General features: G+C 34.9%; 5 protein-coding genes across 8 annotated transcripts; all 5 read left to right on the forward strand.

Annotated features, from left to right (window-relative positions):
* Positions 1-311: 311 nt before the first annotated feature.
* LOC104699197 (protein FIP1) lies at positions 312-4,341 on the forward strand. Of its 4 annotated transcripts, none has more exons than XM_087460489.1 (14): positions 312-547; positions 776-863; positions 986-1,094; positions 1,755-1,804; positions 1,961-2,027; positions 2,395-2,467; positions 2,725-2,780; positions 2,970-3,066; positions 3,170-3,251; positions 3,357-3,419; positions 3,506-3,565; positions 3,676-3,768; positions 3,852-3,914; positions 3,999-4,341. In XM_087460489.1, exons 1-14 carry the CDS (start codon positions 492-494, stop codon positions 4,104-4,106), a joined length of 1,065 nt encoding a protein of 354 aa, XP_087316615.1. In that variant the 5' UTR covers positions 312-491; the 3' UTR covers positions 4,107-4,341. The 4 variants fall into 4 exon arrangements, with proteins under 4 accessions (XP_087316615.1, XP_087316612.1, XP_087316617.1 ...); XM_087460486.1 differs by having other exon boundaries at positions 319-547; positions 776-867; positions 990-1,094; XM_087460491.1 differs by having other exon boundaries at positions 323-547; positions 990-1,094.
* Positions 4,342-5,509: 1,168 nt separating this feature from the next.
* On the forward strand, positions 5,510-6,284 carry LOC104699208 (uncharacterized). The gene is made up of 3 exons (XM_087460507.1): positions 5,510-5,685; positions 5,781-5,890; positions 5,972-6,284. Exons 1-2 carry the CDS (start codon positions 5,534-5,536, stop codon positions 5,881-5,883), a joined length of 255 nt encoding a protein of 84 aa, XP_087316633.1. The 5' UTR covers positions 5,510-5,533; the 3' UTR covers positions 5,884-5,890; positions 5,972-6,284.
* A 3,747-nt stretch (positions 6,285-10,031) lies between these two features.
* LOC104699219 (uncharacterized) lies at positions 10,032-15,111 on the forward strand. The gene is made up of 7 exons (XM_010414557.3): positions 10,032-10,471; positions 12,041-12,117; positions 12,213-12,267; positions 13,450-13,522; positions 13,640-13,721; positions 13,832-14,542; positions 14,624-15,111. The coding sequence occupies exons 1-7, from the start codon at positions 10,117-10,119 to the stop codon at positions 14,942-14,944; spliced, it is 1,674 nt and encodes a 557-aa protein (XP_010412859.3). The 5' UTR covers positions 10,032-10,116; the 3' UTR covers positions 14,945-15,111.
* Positions 15,112-15,306: 195 nt separating this feature from the next.
* On the forward strand, positions 15,307-17,847 carry LOC109125997 (uncharacterized). The gene has a single exon (XM_087460517.1). It carries the CDS (start codon positions 15,865-15,867, stop codon positions 16,702-16,704), a length of 840 nt encoding a protein of 279 aa, XP_087316643.1. The 5' UTR covers positions 15,307-15,864; the 3' UTR covers positions 16,705-17,847.
* Positions 17,848-21,329: 3,482 nt separating this feature from the next.
* Positions 21,330-25,145, forward strand: LOC104699227 (uncharacterized protein At4g02000-like). Its single transcript, XM_010414564.3, has 3 exons — positions 21,330-24,444; positions 24,528-24,637; positions 24,720-25,145. The coding sequence occupies exon 1, from the start codon at positions 22,434-22,436 to the stop codon at positions 23,505-23,507; it is 1,074 nt and encodes a 357-aa protein (XP_010412866.2). The 5' UTR covers positions 21,330-22,433; the 3' UTR covers positions 23,508-24,444; positions 24,528-24,637; positions 24,720-25,145.
* The last annotated feature ends 1,465 nt before the right edge of the window (positions 25,146-26,610 follow it).

Below are 26,610 nucleotides of genomic sequence, written 5' to 3' on the forward strand. Positions count from 1 at the left end.
CGAACCTTAGGACCTACTAAAACCGAACCGAAATTCATTTAAACCGAATTTTTTATAACAACCTAAATGGTAAAAAAAAATTCTATCACTGAATTTTCTATTTTTTTAACTAGAATTACTAATAAATACATTTAAATGTACGAATAGTTAAAAAAAAAAACTGTAAAATTAAGCAAAAATCAAATCGGGATTTGAACTAAAACATTAAACCAAACCGAAATTGGATCCGTATAAAAATCTTTACCTAATGTTGGAAAAAACCGAACCAAACCAAACCGAAACTAAGTCTTTCGTCTTTAATTGTTTTTTTTGTTATTCAGACAGAAAAGCAAATAAAAAAATATGTTTCCGGCCAGAAAATTTTGTCTCGATTCGACTTCTCTGATCAAAAATTTCGTATTGTTTTATGTTTATCATAATTCCCATCTTAGATCGAGTCAATTAGTTTGATCGGAGAAATTTAAGAATCTTTACAGTATCAGTGTTCGAAGATGTCAACGGAGAGACGTGCTTCGTCTAATCCGATGACCAACGAAGAGAACGCTATGTAAACGCTTATTCCTCCCTCTTCTTTAAATTAAAATTAAAAATCTTTATTTCGATTTGGGTTTGTGATTAGCTTTCGTTTTCATGCAAATCCGTATAAAGATACATCCTTTATTTTGTTTCCAAACTAAAAAAAAAAGTTACACTTTTGCCCAATGTGTGTGCTTTTAAGTTTTGGTGGGTGGATCTAAAAATTCATAATGTATTATTTTTTGTGTTCTTTTGGTAGGTTTCTTGATATATTGCATGAAGCACCATTGTTTGGTCACAGGAAATCTAGAAGCCTTGTTGGGAGTTATCTCTATATAGTTCTATTGGCAAGTTTGTTTACTCGGATCTTTTTGGTTTTACCAGTTCATAGGGCTACACGCATTTTTAATGTTGCCTTTGATAGTTTTTTTTTTTTTTTTTTTTTTTTTTTTTTGCTTTTTTACATTAGGCAGGTTATGCTATTTTAGCTGTAGGAGCTCCTTGGATATTTCACCAAGTTCAGTACTTGACACCTTCTTTGCTCTGCTGCTGCGATGTTGCGCTTTTGGTTGTCACAGGTTTTGAACATATTTTCTCTTAGATTTTGGTTTTACTAGTGTTTAAAGCTTATGCACGTCTGTTTGTGATAGGTTCTGCTTCTGTATCCTGATGAACAGTAACAAGTTCCTTCCTTTATTATTGATCGGTGAATTTTTGATTACAATGATGAACATATGACCAAACCCTTTCCACAACCAACCCAATAATCTGATAGTCACATTCTTCTTAGGCCTTATGTAACACCGCCCACTCGACTCTCTAGTTTGTTAGTTAGATGCTGAAAATTCTGTTACTGCAAAAGTCTATGGTATTTAATTGTCTAGAGAGAACATAGGTCTTGCTCAAACCTTAGACTATCTTAAAAGCTTATTCTCTACTCTTATTAGTTTGTCTTTTTAAATATTGTAAACCTCTATATGCTATCTCTTTTCTCGTTTTGTTGTTGATCGAGAGCACGGGAATGATTGTGCTCTTTCAAACTTAGCATTGATTATATGTGTCAATAAGCATATGAACAGAACACACGTAGTACAACATCGATTTTTCTCCCTCTCTCTCTCTCTCACTGGCCTCTATTCGTCATATGCTGCAGCCCTATAACCTTTTGTTTGCCAGTTTTATTACGGATCCATATTTTGTTGGCATTCCTAAGTTAATTTCTATGTGGCCTATTCCAGGTATCTTTCAACAATATTTTGTTTATCAAGTCCACAAAATACGTCTCCAGGTACGAAACGTCAGAGAGTGTTGCATATACTTTGACTACGTTTTTGGTTTGAAAGAGTAGATTTAGTTAAGAGGGTAAATTTTTATGAGAATTGTTTGAGTGATGGCATTTATTTTATTAAAAGACTGATTAATATTGAGAATTGTATGCATGCAGGGTTATTACAGTTTCAGTCAAAAGTTAAAGCATGTTGTACGTCTACCGTTTGCAATCGCTGCATATGGTATGCTATCTTTTTTCCTTTTCCTTTTTTAAAAACTCTTATAACTCTACTATCTAAGATATCTACGAGTTATGTTAATTCATGAGAATGAACATATGCAGCAGACTTGGCTTCACAAATTCTTTTTTTTTTCACTTGGGATCAAAGATCTAGCAAATATAAAATTAAGAAAGGTCTTTTGTTGCTATATATAGAAAAGGAAACTTTTAGTAGCACTTTAACATGTTAGTTCATCAAGATTAACATGGAAAATCTGATTTTAACCAAACTTCTTCCTTGGTTGATGTCTTACTTTGTTTCCGAGTTATTTTGAGACCACTTGTTATTGCCTCGTGATTAATTAGTACCTTTGATATTATTATGCCAGGGACTGCTGCGATGCTTCTTGTGATAGTATGGAAGCCCCATATCCGCATTCTTTCGATTTCTTCTTTACAACGGTTGGTAGCTCATTGTTTCCACGTTGAGTATCTTAGTGAAACCTACCTTTATTGCATTGGGTGATGTTAATTAATTTGAAAAAGTGTTATCTATGCTTATAAACTATTTAAGAATTTTACAAAGATTCCCAAATTATTTTCACTATTAAAAGCTTTTAGTTATGACTAATACCAATTATGAAACAAGAGCAGTTCTTGATAGGGTGGAGGAAAACTATTTACAACCATGATTTTTTTAATGTATGTATGATCTGCAGCATCATCATGTTGGTTGAAGCAGTGTGCGCTGGCTTCTTCATGGGTTTATACATCGGTCAGTGGCTTGTTCTCCTACATCGTCGATACTTTTATATAAACCAAAATGTTACCAAGCTTTTACCTCTGTACATTTGCTAAAATGTTATATGTTAATGTGGAACTGAATTGATATTATCATCTCATTGAGACCAGTAGTAGTTTTAAGAAAGTACTTTTTGAAGTTGATAAATGCTGTTGATTGCAGGTTATGTGCACCAATACAATTCCGTTAATTCACGGCCAGATGTCTTGAAGTCATTGTATTCTCCTCTTCAGCCGTCAAGTTCGATGGAAGGTTTGAGGTATTGATGAATGTCCTTGATGTATCTGATTTTAGAAAATTTATGCTTTGCGTTAGTCAATAATGCACAAATTTTTTTCTTCTTCTTTGTTTTGGTATGAAAGGTATTATGAAGGCCGGCTTTCTGATCAACAAATGGCTTTGTTACAATATCAGCGTGAAAACCTCCATTTTCTAAGCGAGGAGGTACATGAATGCTACAGATACAAACATTTTTTTTAATACATTTTTTAACGACGTTGCTATTATATATTAAGTTTCTTTGTGTTTTGTTATTGGTGCTTTTCGAAGATTCTGTGTTTGCAAGAGAAACTAAGCAAATATGAACAATCTGATGATGGGAGCACACCTCAGGTGAGGATTGGCTTTTGCTTCCTTTACTTTAAGCAAGTAGTTTAATACCTCGTTAGTACATTTAAATGAGTAATTATGCTTGGTAGGTTGATCTCGCACATCTTCTAGCTGCTCGAGATCAAGAGCTGAGGACACTTTCAGCTGAGGTAATACTTGATTTTGAAGCTCCCATCTGTCTTTCTCTATATGATGAAACAAAAACTCTATAACAAATTTGTAAATTTTAACAATGCGCTAATGTTTTTTTTTTGGGCAGATGAATCAACTTCAGTCTGAGCTAAGGCTTGCTCGTTCTTTGATAGCAGAGAGAGATGCAGAGGTTCAGCGAGTCAGCAGTACCAACAATCAGGTTTAGCAGAGACAACCGGTATTGTAAGAAAAATCTTTAAAGACTTGTTTAGCATTCTAAGTTTGTTTGTGTGTTGGTTGCAGTATATTGAAGAAAACGAAAGGCTGAGGGCAATTTTGAGTGAATGGAGCATGAGGGCAGCTAATGTAATCATAAGAAACAACCTTTTTGGTATTTTGTAGTGGAAAAATTTGATAACTGAATCTGTTTTTTGTTTATAAATGTCACAGCTTGAGAGAGCTTTGGAAGTGGAGCGGATGTCGAACTCAGAACTACAGAAGGAAGTAGCAGGCGAGCGTAGAAAGCAGATGCATGAGACTACATCTGAGCAACCTTAATTGTGAAATGGAAATCAAAAGCTAGGAGGTCTTAGCATATCTCAGGAGTTTGATGGTGTAACTAAAAAAATGTTGGAATCTCTCTGTAGTGAAACAAGTTTGTATAGGCTTTTCTTTGTTAATTTCTCCTTCGACGTAGCTTTGTTTCGGTTGTGAAGTAAAGTGATTTGTAGCAGCAAAACAGCTGTTACTTGTATAAATTGTTAAATTGATAAAAATGAGATCTTGGATCAAATGGTTTAGTGGCTTCTTTAAATCTCCGGTCCTATTAAACCGGTAAATAGTACCGGTACGAGGTACCAGACCCGAACCGGTGTGTTTCCGAAACAAAAACCCCAGAAGTCCTTTTTGTTTTGTTGGGATAAGTGGAGAGCGGTGGATTTTGTATGGAGCCGCCGAGTTCGAGACCGGAGGAGCCTCCGTCATGGGAGGACCTTTACAAAATCAACCTAATGCCGTCGGAGCTATTCGTCAAGTTCCGCAAAGAGCTTCAAGGCCTTCGCGTTGGCGTCAATCTAGAGGTCCTCTCTCTCTCTCTCTCTCTCTCTCTCTCTCTCTCTCTCTCTATCTTCTTTTCTCGTCTAGGTTCAACATATCTTTGAATTTTGGTCTTACTGACAAATAAAATTGGGTATGGAGTTGTTTAGTTTTCAGTTTGTTAGGGGTAGTTACATCTATTGGTGCATTTACATATGTATTCAAAGAGACCTGATTCTGTGCTGTTGATTGAGCCATGAGATGTCTTTTTGCGTCTGTACTGTTATATAACGAACCCACGAATGATTACCACGCGAAGCTTGTCTTGAAGTTGTAAAGTCTGGAACTTTATGGATTTGAGTGTGGAGCTAAGTACTCGGTTTATAGATTGGAGGTAGTTCATCTATCGATTGCATTGTCGCATATGTTCTTGTGCTGTTTGAGCCATGAGATGTGTCATCATTGACTCTTTTTTTTTTTTGATACAACATATGAATATATGTTCACAACGCAAAGCTTGTTTGAAGTTGTAAAGTTTGAGTATCTATGGGTCATTCGATTGATGGAGCTAGGTATTGGGTTTATGAGGGATAGTTCCATCTATTGATGCATTCTCACATATGTTCTGTGTTGTTTGAGCCCTCAGCCATGAGATGTTTCAAAAATTGTCTTTTCTTGGACTTGATGCAGTTATACAACGAACCTACGAATGATTACCACGCAAGCTGGTTTTGAAGCCTCTATGTCCAGAAAGGAAGTGGAAGTTTATATTTGAGCCACTACACCAAGAAGTTCGCGTTTTATCAAAGAAGATTCCTCTGACCAGATTCCTAAACCTCCAGGTTTTTGTTGTTTTTGTATGCCGTCTCTTGTGTCTCTATGTGGAAGCTGTTGATACATATGTTGTTAAGTCTAATCATATGCAGGTTGGTGTTGGACATAATTTTCAAATGAATGCAATTGGTTGGAAATGGAAGCTTACCACATGTTTGGGTGGAGATGGTGTGTCTCGGATTCGAAACAAAACTATGCTTGGTCTTAGTCCTGGTATCGATCTCCGGTTTGGCTGGAGAGCTGATTTTGTACTCCCAGAGGTTACTGGGCAAGTCACAAATCTTCATGTATCCAGTATTTTTCAAAACAAAACACTTTTGCCCTTCTGTTTTGGTCATAATGCTTAGCTGATGAATGAAACAGGGCCCTTGGTACTGAGGAACCGTTATTCAACATGAGCTCCGGGCGTTTAGAGGCATCACTGGACAGAGTAGAGGCCATTAGCACCCATTCAGATTATCTATAACCAATCCGTAAGTGGGTTTTTTTTCAAACTAGTCACTCGATCTAATAAATTGTTAGTGTAACTTTTTTTTTTTTTTGGTTACATTCAGGTACTCTTCGTGATGGGCATGCTTGAGGAGAACAAACATTGCGCGAACAAGGACGAGATCTTGACAATATCATCAGAAGGCAAACATGGGAATGCACAAGCACTATGGTGTTCACAACCGAAACATAAGAATATCCATAAGATTTTGTTTTACAGAGATGCTGAAAGCACAACCACTTGTGGGTAGTTTCATGTCAGTTATACGATTCAGTAATCACTAGTTTGATGGACGTTCATGCAATAAATGTAAAGAAATTTATAATCGTTGGATCTTTATTACAAGTTAGGTAGATATATGAAGTTGTTTAACCAAATCTAGTTTTTGAATCGAGATGATATGGCATAGCGTATTCTAAAATAATCTCTTGGGTTTAACATCATAGATGGATATTTGAATGCTCTCTATATCCACACCTACATACCCAATAAATCCATTTTTGAATGCTCAAGATTACACTTTGCGTTTGATTCAATTGGATTGTGCAATGCATCTTCTTGTACTGTTGTTGCTCCTTCCCACTTGATACGCCCAAAATTCGAGGATCACTCAGCCGGATTAGAAATGATAGAAACTCGCCAAGGTGCAAGATGCAACAAGGGAGATTTGATGGATTGAGGGGTCGCACAACAGTTGCAGAAGGTTGCTGATATTCCCAACTCCAATCACTGCTAGATATGACACACTAGTCCAGCAAAAGGAGGTTGTTTCTTGGATATTACACACCAAAAAACAAAGAAATGTTCTAGACAAAGAACAAAGAGATAAACTCATAAAATGAAAAGGAAAATTGGTTGATGATTCTCAAATGAGATTACATGAGTTTATATAGAGATAAAAAACTTGGTCACAAAGCCAAGTATTATTTTTGAAACTAAAACACATTAAAGATAGATAGTTAAATCTTAGATAGTTTAATGAAGATTCAACTCTTGAAGTTTGTCTTCCCAAGGTGAGTTGAACTCTATTTTCGTCACTCCACTTTGACCACAAAACAAAGTGATTATTTTGGGCTTTCTTGGACTTGAATTAGGCTCAAAGTGGGGTGAACTTGATAGGTATCATCCCCAATAGTTTTTCCCATACTCTCTTTGGCCATAAGATCTTGAATTGATCCATTAAGTGTTTCCTTAATCTTCTTTGATATTTACTCTTTGATCCAACTTGCTGATGAGAAACAACATGGTCTGTATCTTTGCTCCATCCTGGACTTAGTAGAAACAGCTCTTGGTTGCCATACGTAATTCTGGAAGGTCATAAACCAATTGGACCTAAAGCTCTTCAAGTGTAGAACTAGATTGACTTCCTTTGGAAAACGAAGTGTATCTTTGTATTTCGTGGGCCAAATCTTCTCTTTCTGAGCTTGTTGGAAACATAAGAGATCCATTAACATCCTCCAAGTGGTTTTGTACCGAAACAGTTTCTGGGTTGGTCTGTGTAACACGGTCTTTTGCTCATACGCAAAAATGGGACTAAGATAGATCCACTGACTTGAAATATCCATATCTTTCACATATAAACTGATATTAATGTGATTCCAATTCTCCATGGTTATGGAATGGATCAAGATTCCAGAACATTTTGGTTCATACCTTGAATGCTTTTGAATTGGTCGGAATCCTCCTTTGAATACTCGTAGGTCCAAATCGCGTAGCCATGAGTTCAGCTGAGTTGTAAAATGAATAACTTCTTCATCTGAACTCTGATTAGACTGATTCCACCACGAGATATGCTCTAGATGAAGTAAGAATGTATCCCAAATAGTAGTTTGGCTGGAAAAGTTGACCTTTGACTTCGTTCGTGGTGAACAAGACTTAAGGATCGTCTTGGATGGTCTCATGATCACATCACCACTTCCCATGATCATATCAGATTCTCGACTTCACTGAGCATGTTGTTTGCTTGTGGTTGCATGTTTCTTGTTCTTCGTTCAAGTGGAGAGGAGTCGAGCCTATTAATTTTGTAACATGATTTATACTCCAAATGAGAGACAATATATATTTTTAAAAATGGTTAGGCCCTCTTTTTTTTTGAAAAACAAATGGTTAGCCCCTTATATAGACAAACTAACTAGTGATTTCTTATCGGATTGGCAAACCTTGGTATGTAATCGTCAGAATGTTCTAGAATACTAGGATTAATTGGTTTTTTAATTAAGAAAAAGGTAGAGTTATTAGTTTTTTCCTATAGTCTTATTCTAACTATTTAAAAACCTTAACAATATCACTTTTGTTCGAACAGATTATGGGAGATTGGAATTAGAAAACAAACATCGTTTGTGGATGATATAGATGGAATTGGTGGAATTAGAAAATAATCATCGTTTAATGCACCAGCTGTCAAAATATTTAAATAATGTGTTTATTTATTTATTTATAATATCTTCATATATATCTAAACTCTCTATTGACGTTACAAATCACATAAATTTTAAATGGTAACCCGTTACATCCACAAGCTCTCCAATACTTTTCCCCATAACTAGCTTCCATCTCCAAATGCCACATTACACACAGTCTCTATACAAATTTGGATCAGTATAACAAACCATTCACAAAATACAAAAGATATAACAGTTACGATTTAAGAACCATACTTTTCTTTTATTAAAATCTTACACACACAAAAAAAGACAAAATTAAAAAAGGGGTTAAAGTATTGAACACGTCGATTCTGACAAAAACTAAAGAACATTTGGATAATTGTTCATTTAATAATATGTAACAAAGGAAGGGCAAATTCTATTTTCACGACATCTATGTTTTGTATACAATGCCCTTTTTGAACTATGAAAACCATGCATATTCAATAAAAATAAAGTTTTGGAGTTACTTCACAATGCTACTGAAATCTACCGACTATGGAAAAAGGAAAAATCAATTTTGAAAAGTTATTTTTTTCTGCATGCATTAAGTAGAAAGAAACAAAGAAGTTGTTACAATAAAAGAAGGTGATTCAGTCAGCAATTTTGTGTTCTTCTTCTTCTTTACAGTCTTTCATAAATTTCGATTTTCTGCTTTCAAAACACTACACATTTTGCACAAACTAAATTACAAGAAATTTACTAAAACAAAGATACATTATATATATATATATATATATATATATATGTGATATCGATAAGTGCTCAATATGAAATCGCATATAGTAAAGAAAAAAAATACATTAGCAACATCTAAAACATTATAACACTACTGCATTAAGAAAACTTGTTTCAGTAAGAGATACGTATCGTATATGCATGAAAGAAACTTTAAAGTGTCGGTGAATCATAATCGCCACTTAGGATAATAGCATTGTCTAATTAAGTCAAACCAAAGTGTTGGAAGTAATTGGATATTAAAACATAGTTTCTAACTCTAACTATTTTGTATGTGTACAATACGAGCAATTACATTTTAACTTTTTGTTTTTTTTTGAACACAGCAATTACATTTTAACTATGTTCGTAAAATCATATATCATTAACGTTTTGAATTGCAATGAGAGGAACCATAAATTTCATTATCTTCTTGCACTTCCTTTATATATATATATATATATATGTTATAGATTTCACATATTTGATGTCATATACACATGGATGCACATTTTATATACAATCAAAAATGTTAATTTTATCTCTGTGGTTACTCCTAATCTTTCTTTAGAAAACTTCAATTGTTTTTTGAAAATTGCCAACTTAGTTTTATAAGTAGTCATCACCAAAAAAAAAAAAAAAAACGAGAAAGAAAAAATAGCAAGTGCATAGCAGGCCGTTTTCAATATCTCTTGGCTTCTTCTAACTTTAACTTACAACATTTTTGTCATTCTCTGAAATGAGTATGTAACCATATTAAAATGGTGGGTCCAATTTTTTTTTTTAATCTTCTTGTGGGATTTAGAAATCACAAGCCAATCATTTACTTACAGATCAATACATTTTGTTACCTTAACTCTTAGTTACTGTACAATGAACCTTGAATCTTTTGTTTTTGAGATTGAATAAAAAAAGCTTTTTTCCTTCTTTTAAGTCATGATTATATTTAGTTTTTTCTTTCTCTCCTATTATGCTCTCAACCACTCTGACTTGAGAACAAATCAAACCAAAAAAGAAAAAACTTCACAAAGCTTTGAAAGATCTCATTGAGTTAAGAAGCTATATAGAAATGAGTTCCCAAGAGATGAAGAAGAAAGAAAAAGGAAAAGAAATTGTCACATCCGAAGAGAGTCGTAGCACTTCTTCCGTTCATCATCACTTTCATCACAAGGAAAAAAAGGTCTCAATGGTTTTAAGTGAGCAAGAAATAGAGTTTATCCTACAAAGTACTGGTGGTTATAAGGAGACATACAAAGAAAAGTTAGAAAAATCTAAGAAAGATATTGAAAAAGGAAAGAGATCATCTTCATCAAAGATTACGCCTTACATTTTCTACACATCAGATGAAAAGGCACGATTGCGGTGGTCAAGCGACCTTCACGAATGCTTTGTTAATGCTGTGGAAAAACTTGGTGGACCGAACAGTTAGTAACATATATATTTCTTGAGTTCTTCATTTCTTCATTTCGTCACTTATATTGATCTACTTTAACTTTGCATGTTTGTGTCCATAATAAAATTATACTTTTCTCATGGTTTCCAAGTTTTCTTTGGATTCTATGATTTTTATGACATCATTGCATGCATATAATCTATGATGAAATCAATCTTTATAAACTTGTGATCATCATATATTGATATAGAATTTCATATATATATACATATATATATATGATGTTACTGTTCATCGATCTTAAGATATATTTTCTAGATGAAAAAAGAAGATTAAAGCTATAACAATTGTTTGTGTTTTAGATTATATTCGATTAGTTTGCATCAATTTGAAAATACATATGTGATTTTGTGTTTTGTTATCTTCAATTGTTTGTGTTTTGAAAATACATAGTTTGCATAATAGTTATATATATATATATAATATTTATGGTTAGTTTTATTTATCTTTTAACTTTGGATCCATTTTCAACGGTCATATAAGGTACGATATTTTGTTTAGAAAAATACTTAGGTTCACCCCTAGAGGTGAACCTCTCCATTCACCTCCTTCTTTTCAACCAATCAAAATTTTCTATACATTATTTCATTTTAAAAATAAATTAAAATAAAATTAAAAAGCAAAACCAATTAAGGAAACAAATTCTGTATACTTTTAATTTAGGAAATTTAAATATTGGCTTGGTTTAGATTTTACAACTAGAACAAAATTATGTGTTAGTTTGGGTTTACAAATAAATTGTTTAGGGTTTAGATTTTACAATTAGAATGAAATTATATGTCGGTTTGGGTTTATAAAAAAGTAGTTAAAATTTTTAATTTTACAATAATGTATATATATATATTATTTCCTAATTTTACAAGGAGGTGAAATGAAATAAGTATTGTTCTTTTGTTTATAGTATCGATTCTACAAGAGTTGACTTAGAGCGTTTAATTCAAAATCATTTCCATTTTTTATATTAAAATTTGGATTATGGCATGTTTAAAACTATACATCTGTCTTTTATTTAGTTTGTTTATAGCCTGTTTTTGTTGGCATAAGACTTTAAATTCTTATTTTGGGAAATTTTAGATATTAAGTTGTTGTTCATGATGATACTTTTATTTTTTTAAGCAACAAACTTGGAATGTGTATGATTTATCCAACATTTTCTTTGCGGCGAATAAGTTCAATGCATTCAAACATCTTTATTTTGGACTTTTTCGTTTTATCGATCGATAATTTGTCGTTTTTATTTGATATCAGTTAATTATTTTACAACTTTATCATGTGTGATCGCATTCATATATTTTTACGAGAAATATAATCATATATTAGTAAAAAGTTATTTTTCGGTTACACAATAGACTTAAAATATGTATTTTTTATTTATTCATTGGATTTGACTTAAAAGTACTTAGTTGACTCTTATACAATCTATAAGGCTAAAATATCCAAAAAAATCGAGGCATTATGCATACGATTACTAATATATATAGTGTATTAATACATATAATGATATCACGAACTTATTTCACGAATTATGTTGTTTATATAGAGGCAACGCCGAAAAGTGTTAAAGAAACGATGAAAGTTGAAGGAATTGCAATTCACCATGTAAAGAGTCATCTTCAAGTAATTATTTACATTCTTATATTTTTCAAATGACTCGAAATTAAATTTAGTCGTTATTATTTACTGAATGTTTAATAAGTCTTCTATTTTTTCAGAAATATAGACTTGGAAAGTGTACCATACGAGATGGAACAAATCAGTATCTTAGACGTATGTTCATCTTCATTTTCTTAGATGATCTTATTTATATTAACTTGGTTTTAAGATTAGTAATTTTCATGATATGTTTCAAATTTATTGATAAGTTTTTAATTTTTAATATGTGTTAAGATAATAATTTTCATTCCCTAACAAAATTAAAACCTAACTAAAAATTATACATTTAAAAATATTAATATACATGTGTATATCCAATGTTTTTAGTTTTAAAGCAAAAAAAAAAAAAATTAACAAAAAAAAAAGAAAAATTTGTGATTTTTTATTATTTAAATAAGTTTTCTTAAATTTTATGTTTTACTATATATATATATTTAATATTCTTATTTAAAATATTTGTAAAATTTGAGTTTGTAGGAATGCATTCTCGGATACTTAACGAGAATTTTAGTATATATATTTACGTTTTATTATACAAATTTTATATCATTTAAAATTAGCTTAACATGAGATAAAATTATTTCTTATGATACTAGAACATAGAGAAAATTATATTTAATAAATTTTTTTTTTTCAAAAAACGAATTGGGATTTTTATAACTAATTATGTTTTGTTAAGTTCATAATACTAACTAAGATATAAATTTGATATAATGCACATTTTTTTAATATAAAAATGTCAAAAATAATATAGAGGAGATAATATATATATATATATGATGGAGTATATGTAATTAAAATTTGATTCATAATAATGGAATAGAATGTATTTCAAAAGGTAATATATGAGGTTGAAATCCGGTTTAACACAAAAATTAGTAGATTAAAATTTAAAAGGAAAATATTTGGATTATTATTGAGAATTCAAATATCAGTAGTAAATATTTATATTTATTTCTATATATGTCCTCATATTTAAGTGGGTCCTTATCTAGATAATAATTAAAAAGAGTAGTGTTTATAATATAACATTACACTAAATTTATCTTTTGCGGCTCTTTTTAATTTATATTTCTTAATATCACATAAAAAATTGTTATGGCATATAAAAAAATTCTTATGTTCATCATTACTAAATTTTGAATTTGGATTATTTTTGTTGATGTGTCTTTTTTATTTTCCTATATTTTAAATTAATTAAAAACCAATATATATATATATATATATATATATATATTCAGACAAATAATGTATACATAAAGAAATAATGTCTTATCTTTTATATTGCTTCTACAGGTTTTAAAAGTGCTCGTGACATTAAAACATGTGCTTCATTAAACTCATCGATATCTCGCCGACAAGTGAAAATGTAAGAGAAAAAAACTGTATTCATATGAGAGTTTCTTTCCAAAGCTATTCATGTTATTTTAAAAAACCTAATCATACTTACAAGAGTATGAACATATTGATATACAATATTAAGTAGAAAGCCTAGACGTGTGGGAGCTGTGAAGCCAAAACCAAAGAAAGAAAAAGAAGTCGAAGGATCACTCTACAGGCTTATTGAGGTAACCTTATTATTATTTTTTATTTGCCCTTAATTTAGACATACAGTATATATGTGATGGTAAGCATGTGCGATAAAAGTTTTTTTTTTAAAAATTGATGTATGTTGTAGAACGATCGACGTTTACAGAGATGTCGACGCAAAGCACAAAGAATGCAAAAGGCTTTTGCAAAAAGTCAACGCAATATGTTTGAGACACTATATTTTAAGGCAAGTACGACTCCAACTTTACCTAGTCAACACAACGACTATGTTGCGACATCAGCTTCTATATCACAACAACCATTTTCATATGCACAAGAGCAATGGTTATTACCATTAATGTCATACCATTTTCCCGAGGGAGAAACAAATCCATTCACAATGAACTATTCACAACAACCGTCTATCATCGTTCCACAAAATATTGACGACGGTATGGCTTGTCTTTCATTGAGTGAATTTGCTCATCAAAACACAAGCAACACATTCTCAATGTACGAGCCATCGATGTATCCAACTCAAGGATATCTACAGTTCAACGACGGTCACATTTACAACATGGCTTGTCTTTCATTGAGTGAATTTACTCAAAACACAAGCAACACATTCTCAATGTACGAGCCATCGATGTATCCAACTCAAGGAAATCTACAGTTCAACGACGGTCAGATTTACAACATGGCTCAAGGTTTTATCAATCCATATATGACTATAGAGCCACAGTGGATGGATGCGCAACAACAGCTTCACCTCAACGATGGTTGTGTCATTCATGATTCATATGACAATGCAACTTTTATATCGCCCACGGTACCATCAACAGTTGATTCTCATCATCAGGTAAACAATATTGATATCTTAAATATACGTTATCAATTAAATCACATATTCGTATTATTGTTACGATGATTTTATTTTCAGGACACTTTCAACAATGCATTTCTTTTCTCAACGACACCGCCATCAATACCAGCACATGTTCCACACCCTACGTACAGTTCATATCCTCCATACAATACTCTTGAAGTTGTTGAAGCCCAGCTCAATGCATTACAAGAATCAAGGGAGAACCAAACTCAAGAAACACTTCCTCGTGAAACCAACTTATCGTCTTCGGTCACAAGGGATGAGGTAGACCCAGTGGATAAGTATATTGATTGGGCTAAGGTTGAAGAAAGGGATATTGATGAACTTGATCCAGTTGAAGTTCTCGAAGCTTTAGGTTTTGGAGTAAGTCCTTAACCTTGATCATATATATACTGTAATATTATTTGGTACGTACTCGTGTGTTATTCTGTATAGTCGTATAGAACATCGTATGTTTGTATTCGTAGTCTTTGTTGAATGATATTAATATACTGCAGCCTTACACGCTACAGAGTAACTATATATTCTTAAAAAAAAAAAAATTAATTGACGCTACAGTTTTTGTCATCCTTATATTACAAGAAATGTTTATTATTTAAAATATAGGTTCAAAATATTTGGCCTGACTAGGCTCAAACATATGCAGGCTTTGAATTGGACCTAATCTATGGAAAATGGATTGAAAGTTTGAAACAGGCATATAAATGAAATGAGACGCAACCTTTATTTTTTCCTGTCTCTAGAGGAATGCTGTGTTCTCTCTCCTAGCTGCTGATTAGCTTTGTTCTTCTGTCGCCGTCAATTTCACAGCCGTCCCTAACAGTTTGGGCTTAAGAACTTATCTCTTGGATTCAGGTTTCTGAGCAGATTAATTACCGGAGATATCACCGTCTTCTGTCCGGTTCATCGACAAAAACAAATCAGGTTCTACTTTGAATTACTGGGTTTCAGGTTTTCTTTGCTACTTCAGATCTAAAATGGAAAAACACTTGGAGCAGTATCTTCAAGAGATGTCAATTACTGAGGAAGAGAATAAACCCCTAGTCTTATCTAATCTTCCTAAGTTTTTCTCGTCGGAAAGAAACTCAAGGAGCTTGATAGGAAGGTTTTTAAATCCTGACAATCAGCGTATGTCTAATTGGATCTTGGAGATGCCAAGGATTTGGAGATTGTATGACAGGGTTAGAGGTGTTGCCTTATCAAGATATCGTTTTCAGTTCATCTTTAAGTATGAAGAGGATATAAACGAAATCTTAAAGACTGGGGTGTGAACTCAAGACGATTGGGGAGTTGTAATGGAAAGATGGGTTGAAAATCCTCCTGCGAATTATCTAATGTTTCCACCGGTGTGGATTAGGCTTCGTAATTTACCATTTAATCATTATACGGAGGAGACTATTAGAGAAATTGCTGGGTGCGTTGGTCAAGTACTTGAGTTGCCCTTCGATGAGAAAGAGGCGCAAAGCCAGGCATATGTTTGGGTTCGTATTTTGCTTGATGTTTCCAAAGGGCTAAAAAACTTCAAAGAACTGCAACTTCCTAATGGAGCGATACTCAAGATTGGAATAGACTACGAGAGAGTTCGCAAACGTTGCTTTCAGTTTCAGAGATTGACTCATGATAAGAGTAAATGTCCTTTTGTTCAGTTAGCTGGTGATCCTCAATCCCTGAATGTTTATCCCGATTCTTCAAAGTTGCTGAATAAAGGCAAGGATTTAGATCTTTCGAGTAAAGACCTCTCTGTCATCAATTGTAACCCTCCTAAACTTCTAGCTGATGCAATCAAAGCTGACTCAAGGATTCCAAAGAATTTGACTGCTGAATCTCCTCTTCAAAGTTTGTCTCAAGGTAATTCCTTCTACTGCTCTCCTTCAACCTTTTGTTTGGGTGATATAGAGGCTTCCTCCTCTAAGAGTTTGAACCAGGTTTTACCTTCTGCTAAACGTCCTAGATCTTGGATAAAAAATACCAAAGATCGTAAAGGGAAAAACATGAAAACACTTGATAAGGGTCTAGATAAAAAGTTGGAAATCAGTGAAAGCAATGTGATTCAGGAACAAGGGATAGGATTGGCCAAAAGTCTCCAGAGAGACAAGAATTTGGTGGTTCCAGGTGAACTTCCGCAAGATCAATAGGTATTTTGAGCTGGAATTGTCAAGGATTGGGGAATTCCTGGACAACCCTACACCTCAAGGAAATGAGAAAGGCTCATTTTCATGATATTCTATTCCTCATGGAGACAAAGAACTCAAATGTTGTCGTCAAAAAGGTTCAAGGTTGGTTAGGCTATAGTAACCTTAAGACTGTTGAACCAATAGGTGCTAGTGGTGGGCTAGCAATGTTTTGGAAAGATAGTATTGATATAGAGTTTCTGATTGTTGATAAAATATAATAGATATGAAAGTTTCTGATGGTGTTAAGGTTTGGTTTCTTTCTTGTGTGTATGGGAACCCAATCACTGGTCTCAGATCTTTGGTATGGGATAGAATTGCAGAGTTTGGTTTGTCTAGATCAGAAGCTTGGTGTATGGTTGGAGATTTTAACGCTATATTATCTAATAAGGAGAAACTGGGAGGGCCGTTGAGGGATCTCAGTTCTTTTCATCCTTTTCAAGAGTTTTTGGCGAACTGTGATTTAGCTGAACTTCGTAGTTCGGGAAATGATTTCACATGGGGAGGAGTGATATATGGAGTTTTTATCCGTTTTGAGTCATTGTTTTCTCTCTTATTTTATACTTTTTATTGAGTCAAAGTGTGTTTTTGGAGTTTTTAAGTTCTTTATCGAGTCTTTATAGGTTTTAGAACACTTTGGAGGAAAATGGAAGAAAAATGAGCAATCATGGATGCAAACAAGCATAAGAGATGGATGTTGGTTCACGTGAAAACCAGCCTACCAGAGGAATCCACCTAGCTAAGCAACAAAGTCTAACCCAGGAACTTTCACGTTAAAACACGCCTATCTGAGGAACCCGCCTGGCTGAGAAGCGAAGTCTAACCCGGCAAGTTTCACGGCAAAACCCGCCTGGCTGAGAAATGTCTTAACTAGGCTGTTACTCTTTTTACCTTATTTTCAGAACTCTATAAATACCTTTTATTTGCTGGGAGAAAAACTCTAAGTTTTATTCTACTCTTTCTTTCTGCAACCTGAGACTTTTTGTAAGCCGCTCTTTTGGGATTCTAGAGATCCATCCTCATTGACAATTAGGAGAAGATTTCTAAACCATTTCTTATTATTTCTGCAATATAATCATGTTTTCTTTATCTATGATTTTTTTTTCTCTTTTGCTATGTGTGAGTAGTTCTCCAATTGGGTTTTAGGGTTCCAATTAGGAGATTCAATGAATTGATGTTTTAATTGTTTTTTGGAGTTCTTAATCCTTAGGTTCTTTGATTCACATGATATTAATGCTAAAATAGGACTGATCACCTTGTTTTAGACTATAGGTCATTCTATGCATCAAAAGTGTTCGATAGAATGCCTGAATGAGTGTGAATTGAACAATGTATTTCTAGCTTGCGAAAGTTGATGTTAGGACGCATTGTGAACTTAATGAACTTGATTGTAATGCAAAATTGGCTATGAGGTTGCAAATGAAAGTTTAGCAAAATATTAGTCAAGTTTAGTTTCTAATGCCTTGAAAGAGGGTTAATCTATTCTTGTGTTCATGTTCTCGAACGGTTCTTAATTATTGAATTCCATATTTCAATTCCTCATTAGTCATTGATTTCTGAAAAACCCTATGACCCAATGGTTTAATCTTATAAGCTAATCGATTTTATTTCTTTGCATTTTTATTTACAAACTTGAAAACCAAACAAACAAACATTCGTCTGCTTTAGCTATTTACAAGTCTCACAAATCTTTAGTGTACCATTGGTCCTTGTGGATTCGACCCCGTATATACTGCCTTGCGGTTAAGTGTATCGGGTAATTACTTGAGCAATCAAGGAGTTAGGAACAAACAGTGGATTCAATGTAAACTTGACCATTGCTTTGGCAACCCAGCATGGTTTTCTATGTTCCCAAGTAGCCATCAGTGTTTTCTTGAGAAGTTAGGTTCTGATCATAAGCCGGTTTTGGTCAATTTGTCTACTGAAAAGGAGTTTGTCAAGAGGCAATTTTGGTTTGACAAACGATGGTCAGAGGATCCATCTTTTATGGATGTAATTTACAAATCTATGAGAATAGCTCTACGGACATCAACAATTCTGTAATGAAAAGATTTGAAAGCTGCAGAAAAGCGATTGGTGGCTGGAAGAAAAAGGTGTGGTGTAATTCAGAGATTAAGATCAAAAGACTACGAAAAGAGCTGGCAAAACATGATGCATCTTTAAATTTGTATTTCTCTATGATAAATGCAATTAAACGTGAACTAGCAACAACGTTTAGAGATGAAGAAATTTATTGGAGACAAAAAAGCTCAGAAAAATGGATTCTTCATGGGGACAGAAACACAAATTTTTTTCAGGCATCTGTTAAAGCTGCTAGAGTGAAAAACGCATTCCCTCTCCTAGTTGATGATAAGGGGGTTGAACAATTCTCAGAGCTTGGTAAAGTAGAGGTTGCGGTCAATTACTTCTTGGATCTGTTTAAGTCCTCGTCTCCAGTTCAGCTCCAGGAGTGTCTTCTTAACTTTAAACCCAGAGTATCACCCAATATGAATCAAGACCTGGCAAGAAATGTTACCGTTGCAGAGATCAAGCAGGCTGTTTTTTAGGTTAGTAATGAGAGTGCTCTGGGACCGGATGGTTTAACCGGTTTCTTTTTCAAAACATATTGGCCAGTGATAAAGGAGCAGGTTATTAGAGAGATTCTTCAGTTTTTTTTTATTCTGGTTGCATTCTTGAGGGTTGGAACCACACTCATTTGTGTCTTCTCCCAAAGATACAGGCTCCTAAAAGAATGACAGATCTTCGACCTATCAGTTTATGCTCTGTGATTTACAAGATAGTGTCAAAAATTCTTGTGCATAGACTGAAAAAACATCTGCCAACGATAGTCTCTCCAACTCAAGCAGCGTTTGTATCAGAAAGATTAATATCTGATAATTTTCTGATTGCGCATGAAATTGCACACAGCCTCCACACTCATCCATCCATATCTCAAGAGTTTATAATGGTTAAAACAGATATGTCTAAAGCTTATGACAAATTGGAATGGAGTTTTTTAAAAGACATGCTTCAAGCTTTGGGATTTCATGATCGTTGGATTTTCAGGATTATGGGTTGTGTTTCTTCTCTTAGCTACTCAGTAATAATGAATGGACAGCCAGTGGGTTTAATCAAGCCTAAAAGAGGTATTAGACAGGGAGACCCGCTCTCACCCTTTCTTTTTGTGTTATGTATGGAAGCTTTGATCCATCTCTTTGATCAAGCTGCAATGAAAGGACACATCACTAGTATTCAGTTTCACCAATCTGGTCCACAAATTAGTCATTTGTTGTTTGCAGACGACATTCTATTTTTCTGTAAAGTGAATAGATTACAGTGTGCTGAGATGGTGAGATGTTTACAAACATATGAATTGATGTCTGGTCAAATGATCAACAAGGAAAAATCAGCTACCACTTTTGGGACTAAATCAAATAATCTTGATTGGGAATGGATCAAAGAGAAATCAGGAATTTGGTCAGAAGGTGGTGTAGGAAAATATCTAGATCTTCATGAGTGTTTGAGTGGATCGAAACAACAATTGCTTGGATTTATAAAGGATCGGCTTCAATCAAGGTTAACTGGTTGGTTTGCCAAAAATCTTTCACAAGGAGGTAAAGAAGTTCTCTTAAAGTCTATAGCTCTAGCTCTTCCAGTTTATGCTATGTCTTGTTACAAGCTTCCTAAAGGCATCATTAAGAAATTGGTTTCAGTTATGATGGACTATTGGTGGAGCACTTCTCAAGATAAAAAGAAAATTCATTGGTTAAGCTACGAGAAAATGACTTTGCCCAAATCTGTTGGAGGATTTGGTTTTAAAGACTTGGAAATCTTCAATCAAGCTCTGCTTGCTAAACAAGCTTGGAGGCTTTTCCATGATTCGGACTGCCTTTTTTCAAGATTTTTCAAAAGTAGATATTATGCGAATGGGGAGTTTCTACAGGCTGCACTAGGAAGGAATCCCTCTTATGGTTGGAGAAGTACTCTCTTTGGTCGAGAACTACTTACCAAAGGTTTTAAATATCTCATTGGAAATGGGAAGAATATTTTTGTCTGGGTTGACAATTGGTTATATGACAGTAAAGCTACTAGACCTGTAGGCATTCACTCGTTAATGAACATCAAGCTAAGAGTGGCAGATCTTTTCAGTCATCAAACTGAAATTTGGAATGATCCTCTCTTAAGATCATTGTTTCATCACTCAAAAATCAACAAAATTAAAGCTATTAAACCTAGGCTTGGTTTTGATGATTCATGTTGCTGGGGTAAGACTAGAAATGGTGTTTACTCAGTAAAATCTGGTTATGACTTGATGTTTAGAAAGGTGAAGAAAGAGACTCTCGTTCATTGCGGAAACTCGTCCTTCCATAAATCCGGTTATACAAGCCTGTTGGTTAGTGAAAACAGCTCCAAAAATTCAAATTCCTTTGGAAGCTTTAAATGGTGCCCTTGCAGTATCTGAACGCTTAAGAACAAGAGCAATAAGGAATTTTGATGGATGTATGTTATGTGATGCAGAGGTGGAATCAATTAATCACATTTTCTTTCTCTATCCCTACACAAGACAAGTTTGGGCTTTATCTAACATTCCTTCTCCATTCCTGGGTTTTGGTAACTCGATTTTTGAAAATATGTACTATCTCTTTGGTTTGGAAAAAATAGCAAATCCTCTTGATGATCTTAAGTCTGCTTTTGCTTGGATCCTTTGGCATGTATAGAAAAATAGGAATAACCTTCTCTTTGAAGGTTCTGGTTTGCCTCCGGATGTTATAGTGCATAAAGCTTTAGATATCACTAGGGATTGGTCTTCAGTTCATACTTCATAGACAGGATATGTCTTAGTCTTCGACTCTATTACAGCAGGACCAGAGATGGCAACCTCCTCTGCAGGGGGAAGTCAAATGTAATATTGGATTCTCTTGGTCGAAAAGATTGTGTTTATCTGGGGCTTCATGGGTATTAAGAGATCATGCAGGTAATGTTGTTCTTCATAGTCGAAGATCCTTTGCGTCTGTTGCTTCAATATTTGATGCCAAGATTAAAAGTTGGGAATGGGCGCTAGAAAGTATGGCTAGTTTGCATTTGGAGCATGTGACTTTTGGTGCATCTACCATGGAAATCATTAATGCGATGCACAATCCTCATCAATGGCCAGCATTAGCAAGCTTTATCTATCCGCTCATTACGTTTTCGATTGATAAGCCAAACTGGTTTCTCCTTTTTGAGCCAACAAATTGCAACAATGGAGCCTTACTAATTGCAAAAAGTGTTACTATGGACCTGAGATTGTCTTCTTATGTTGCACGGGGACCTCCTATTTGGCTAACATGTTTTTTTAATCAAGAACAAAGTATGAGTCAGACCTGCAACGTGTCCAACATCACTTTGTTGTCATAGGTTTCCTTCTCCCTTGGGTTTGTTTAGCTATATTTACTTATATTAGGTCCTTTTTTGAGGTGGGTTTTAACCTTTGGCAGAAAGACAAAAAGTTTGGTTCCTTATTTCTAAGCGTTGATTATTTTCATAATCATAATCATCCCTTACATTGGTTTACCCTCCCTTTTGTCTTCTTTGACTTTCTGTATCCTATCTCTTAAGCCCTAAGTCTTAAGTTGTTTATTACTCTCTATACCTCTCTATTTCCTATATATTCCTTCCTAGTCTTACAGATATTTCTATCTCCTTTCCTTTCTTGTTCTTTTCGCTTCTTTCTCATGTCTGAAGAATTGTGGAATGACTTGCAGTATATGGTTTTGGGTAGAGATGACCCAGAACTATTTATTCCACATGAGAATTATGCTGGTATGTTAGCCAGGAACCAAGTTAGCTTGATTGGGAGACTTTTGAACCCCAGAGAGCAAGATCTTCGTCGTGTGATCTCATACTTACCTCCTCTTTGGGGAATAGCATTGCGGGTCCATGGTCGGATATTGGATGACAGTTATGTCCAGTTCCTGTTTTCTTCAGAAGTTGATATGGTTGACGTTCTTAGAATGGGACCTTGGATGGTTGATAACTGGTTTGTAGCTTTGCAAAGGTGGGAAGACTTCCCTGAGCTGGAATTTCTTACAAGTATTGATATGTGGGTTCAAATTCGAGGTATACCTCTGCCTTATGTCTCAGAAGCAACTGCTAGGTTTATTGCCAAAACTATTGGAGAGATTGTCCATCTGGATTTCAATGAAGAAACTTCTTCGCAGATTGCTTTTATCAGAGTAAAAATAGGCATTGGAATCACAGACCATTTGCGTTTCTTGAGAAAAGTCAGATTTGAATCAAGTGAAAAGGCCATGATAGGTTTCGAGTATGAAAAACTCAAGAGGATATGTACTAATTGTTCTCGCATAAACCATGATTCCTCCCACTGCCCGTATCTTGTTCTCCTAGTCTATCATGAGGACATCCTTGATGTTCCACTAGCCCCTGTTTTCGAAGAAGGAGAGGGATCCAACATTTACAGCTTTCTGATTGAGAAGCCTTCGTCTCTTAGCTCTGAGCTCTCCTCCTACTCTCCTATCTCACAACCGCCAAGACCTCCTACCCTGGGGCCTAATTTGGAGGAATTCCTAGCTGCATATCCTCCTAGAACGAGACCTTCTTCAAGCTCAAACTGTTTTGGAGCTTCATCAAAACCTAAGGATGTTATCAAAGGGAAAGAGAAAGTTCTTTATGAAAACGGAGAGAGTTCTAAACGCAGGAAAGGGAAACAAATTCAAGTAGAGAATGAGAGAAACTCTCGCCAACGCAGAAAGGGTTCCGGAATTTGGTTTTATCCGACTGAGCATTAATCTCCATGAAAACCGAATAAAACTTTTTGTTCTCAGAGATTGTTTTGACTCTTAGACTCTGAGATTTCTACCTTTAGATTTAGGTTCTTGTTTGGTTTAGACAATAATTATCACTTTTCAGTTCAAGGAAATGGATGCTTTTGCTACACCTTTTGGTGTTTGATCTGCTTAACAGATGAAGAAGTGAGGTCGTAGAGGAAACTCATAAAGACCATTGACTACAATCTTTTTGATGATGATGAGGTGATAAGTAAGAAACTTCCAAATCTTAAGCCTATGATGTATGCTTCAAGACCAATTTCAATGATCTTCATTGACTTCTCAGTCTTGATGTGCATCATCTGGAGTTCAGCCTGTTTCCCCATCATCCAATAGTTCTAATTTCGTCTTTGTAATCTAAACTTGCTTTAGTTTCATGTTTGTTGTAATAATTCTGACTCACCAGCATGTTTACACCATTGATGGTTGTTGAAATAATGAGATGCGTGCTAGATCTACAGACTTGTATGACAGATCTCTATGTGCGATGCTTAACAGAGAGATGAAAGGATAGTGAAGAGACGACACAAGAGATTTGTTAACGGGGTTCGGATAACCTACATCCCCGGGACCAAGTCCAGAATCATTCAATAGAATTAGAACGCAAAAGTCACATTTGCCAATGGTATCTAGCACACACTTGTGCCTACCACTCTAATCTACATGAACTAAAGGAACCACCACTCTTTATCTTTTCCGACGAGTGTGAACCTCTACAAAAGCCACCAGCAGATTCTCTATCTTACTGGTGGGACAACACCACACACAACATGTGTGCTTCTCTCAATTTTAGGTCTAGGGTGCGTAAGCTTCTCCTTGTTACCACCTCTTCCTTTTATACCTCTTAGAGTTCTCCACAAACCCTAGGTTCCACAAGCTTCTTCCTCTTGTCTTCTGGGTAAAAGCTTGTTCTCTTTTTGTCAACTTGACCCATACTTTTGTTCCTGCCGTACCTAACACAAGCATGCTTCTCTGACACAGCCGTTCCACTGTTTGCTGCAACTTGACGCTTTTCCGCTCTGTTGCACTACACAACCTCTTCACGATGTTTACCTTGTTTCCAGCTCTGTTGCACTACACAGCCACTACAGGTAGTATGCTCTGTTTTCATCTCTGTTGCACTTCAAGTATACTCAACTGCTAAAACATATTTCTGCTCTGTTGTGCTTTCAGGTTTACGCAGCTGCTAATGGAAGACTTGTTCTCATGAGCTTAAAGCATGACTGGTTGAGCTCTCACTTCTTGGATCTTCTCGATAAGACTCCAAGGTTCAGCATGTCACTTCGTTCCATGTGACTTCACATTGAGCTGTCTTGGCTGAGCTAGTATTCTCTGATTCTCTTCATGAGGAATCATTGCGTCTGTGTTTGTAGCTGGTTACACATGCTCCATCTTGTTCACTGCTTCTATGTCTGAACATGTGTTTGTATCAGACTTGTTCACTGCAACGTTCAATGAATCTGTGTATGTACTCTTGGTTGTATCAGGTTTACTCATTGCTTCTTGATCATCTCTCTTGTGTTGTATAACCAGTAACAACACCAATATATCTTCAATCTCTCCCTTTGTTACTGAGTTATAGAACTCAAGTTTTCTCTATTCTTGCACTTGATGATCTTCAAGCTTTCATGTTGTAGCATAATCTTTGGCAGCTTCATTGTCCTTAAGAGGATTCTGTCATTGTGATCTTCTCTCTTTTGTTTCAATAGTTGCTCCTTTACGCCTTGTTGTCAGTCTTACAATTCTGTCAACACAATGTATCTTCAATCTCCCTTGTTGATTGAATTGTAGGACTGATAAACGTTGATGATCTGCAACCTGTAAATATCATGTTCTTGTTTCTTTTGGCACATCCGTTTCAAACAACTTCAAACTCGGTTAACACACAAATCAATCTCTCCCTTGTTGATTGAGTTGAAGGACTCTAGCTCTCCCTTAATCATAACCCATCAAGTTCCTAATTTTGACCTGATCACATCTTCAGTGAATATCAAACGCCTCCAAGTGTTGCCTGCAACCACTACATAGCATAGCAACAACAACAACTAGCATATGGGAGTAAATCAGAGAGTCTCCCTTTATAGCTCAATTTGATATTCCACTTCATACAATGAAACCAACTCATCATCATCAAACCTTGGATTTTGAATGTAACGCCATCTTCTGCATTTATCAAACACCTTCAAGTTGTGACAGCAGCAATGACACAAGCATAGCAGACCCAACAACTAGCAAATGGGAGTAAGTACAAGAAGTCTCCCTTTTAAGCGCAGTTTGATATTCAAGCAATCAATGGCACTAACTCATCCTGCAAGGCAGCCATAAAAGCTCCCTCTGCTTGAGTGCATAACTAAGGTAAAAAGTAACATATCAAGAGCATAGTCCAATAAAGAACTCATTATGCAAAATAATGATTCTCCTCTTGCTTTGATGTTAAGAGTCTGCTCAAACTTGCCTGAACACTGCAGAAACTTCACACATACCAAAATCATAAAACCAGAACACGATATCAGCCATCAAACCATTGACAATGGTTACTTGGTTACAATGACACATATGAGAGTAGCTCAGAACTAGTTAACCCATCTTCAGAAATGTACCGCTGTCGCCAATAGGATCAAGATCAAAGCCTGCCGTACGCACAGGACAGCTAATTTCTGAAGACGAAACACAAACTAGTTCTGAGCCGAGAACACTTCCTTGAGAACACAACTGTGAGAACACTTCTTTGAGAACACAACTGTGAGAACATCTTAAAATCCTCTTTGAACTTGATGACTCTTAACTCAATCATAACCTCATTAGCACTAGCAAGCATGGTGTTTCATTTCAAATCACAGCCTTTGAACAATGGGAAGCAAAAATGATCAGAAGCAATAACATGATCATCAAAATAATACCTTTGTAGTCGCAGCGGAAACATAGACAATTCTCTCGAACCATGATGATCTTGTGAAATGTAGCAATGACTGAATAGCCTCAACTTCTGTCTTTGCTTCTGTAGACTAGCTTGTTCAAGTAGTCTTAATCGAAAACTGTTTTTCATCCTTGCAAATATAGGCTT

This window comes from Camelina sativa, chromosome 1, assembly GCF_030686135.1.
Source record: "Camelina sativa cultivar CO46 ecotype springtype chromosome 1, ASM3068613v1".
NCBI lineage: Eukaryota > Viridiplantae > Streptophyta > Magnoliopsida > Brassicales > Brassicaceae > Camelina > Camelina sativa.

Excerpts from the sequence above, each read along its gene's own strand:
- LOC109125997 (XM_087460517.1), top strand. The coding sequence starts at position 15,865 with ATGGAAAGATGGGTTGAAAATCCTCCTGCGAATTATCTAATGTTTCCA.
- LOC104699219 (XM_010414557.3), top strand. The coding sequence starts at position 10,117 with ATGAGTTCCCAAGAGATGAAGAAGAAAGAAAAAGGAAAAGAAATTGTC. Across the intron at positions 12,268-13,449 it reads AACAAATCAGTATCTTAGAC|GTTTTAAAAGTGCTCGTGAC; the intron begins GTATGTTCATCT and ends TTGCTTCTACAG. Across the intron at positions 13,523-13,639 it reads TCTCGCCGACAAGTGAAAAT|AAAGCCTAGACGTGTGGGAG; the intron begins GTAAGAGAAAAA and ends AATATTAAGTAG.
- LOC104699227 (XM_010414564.3), top strand. The coding sequence starts at position 22,434 with ATGTCTGAAGAATTGTGGAATGACTTGCAGTATATGGTTTTGGGTAGA.
- LOC104699208 (XM_087460507.1), top strand. The coding sequence starts at position 5,534 with ATGAATGCAATTGGTTGGAAATGGAAGCTTACCACATGTTTGGGTGGA. Across the intron at positions 5,686-5,780 it reads GTACTCCCAGAGGTTACTGG|GGCCCTTGGTACTGAGGAAC; the intron begins GCAAGTCACAAA and ends TGAATGAAACAG.
- LOC104699197 (XM_087460489.1), top strand. The coding sequence starts at position 492 with ATGTCAACGGAGAGACGTGCTTCGTCTAATCCGATGACCAACGAAGAG. Across the intron at positions 3,420-3,505 it reads ATGATGGGAGCACACCTCAG|GTTGATCTCGCACATCTTCT; the intron begins GTGAGGATTGGC and ends TATGCTTGGTAG. Across the intron at positions 3,566-3,675 it reads TGAGGACACTTTCAGCTGAG|ATGAATCAACTTCAGTCTGA; the intron begins GTAATACTTGAT and ends TTTTTTGGGCAG.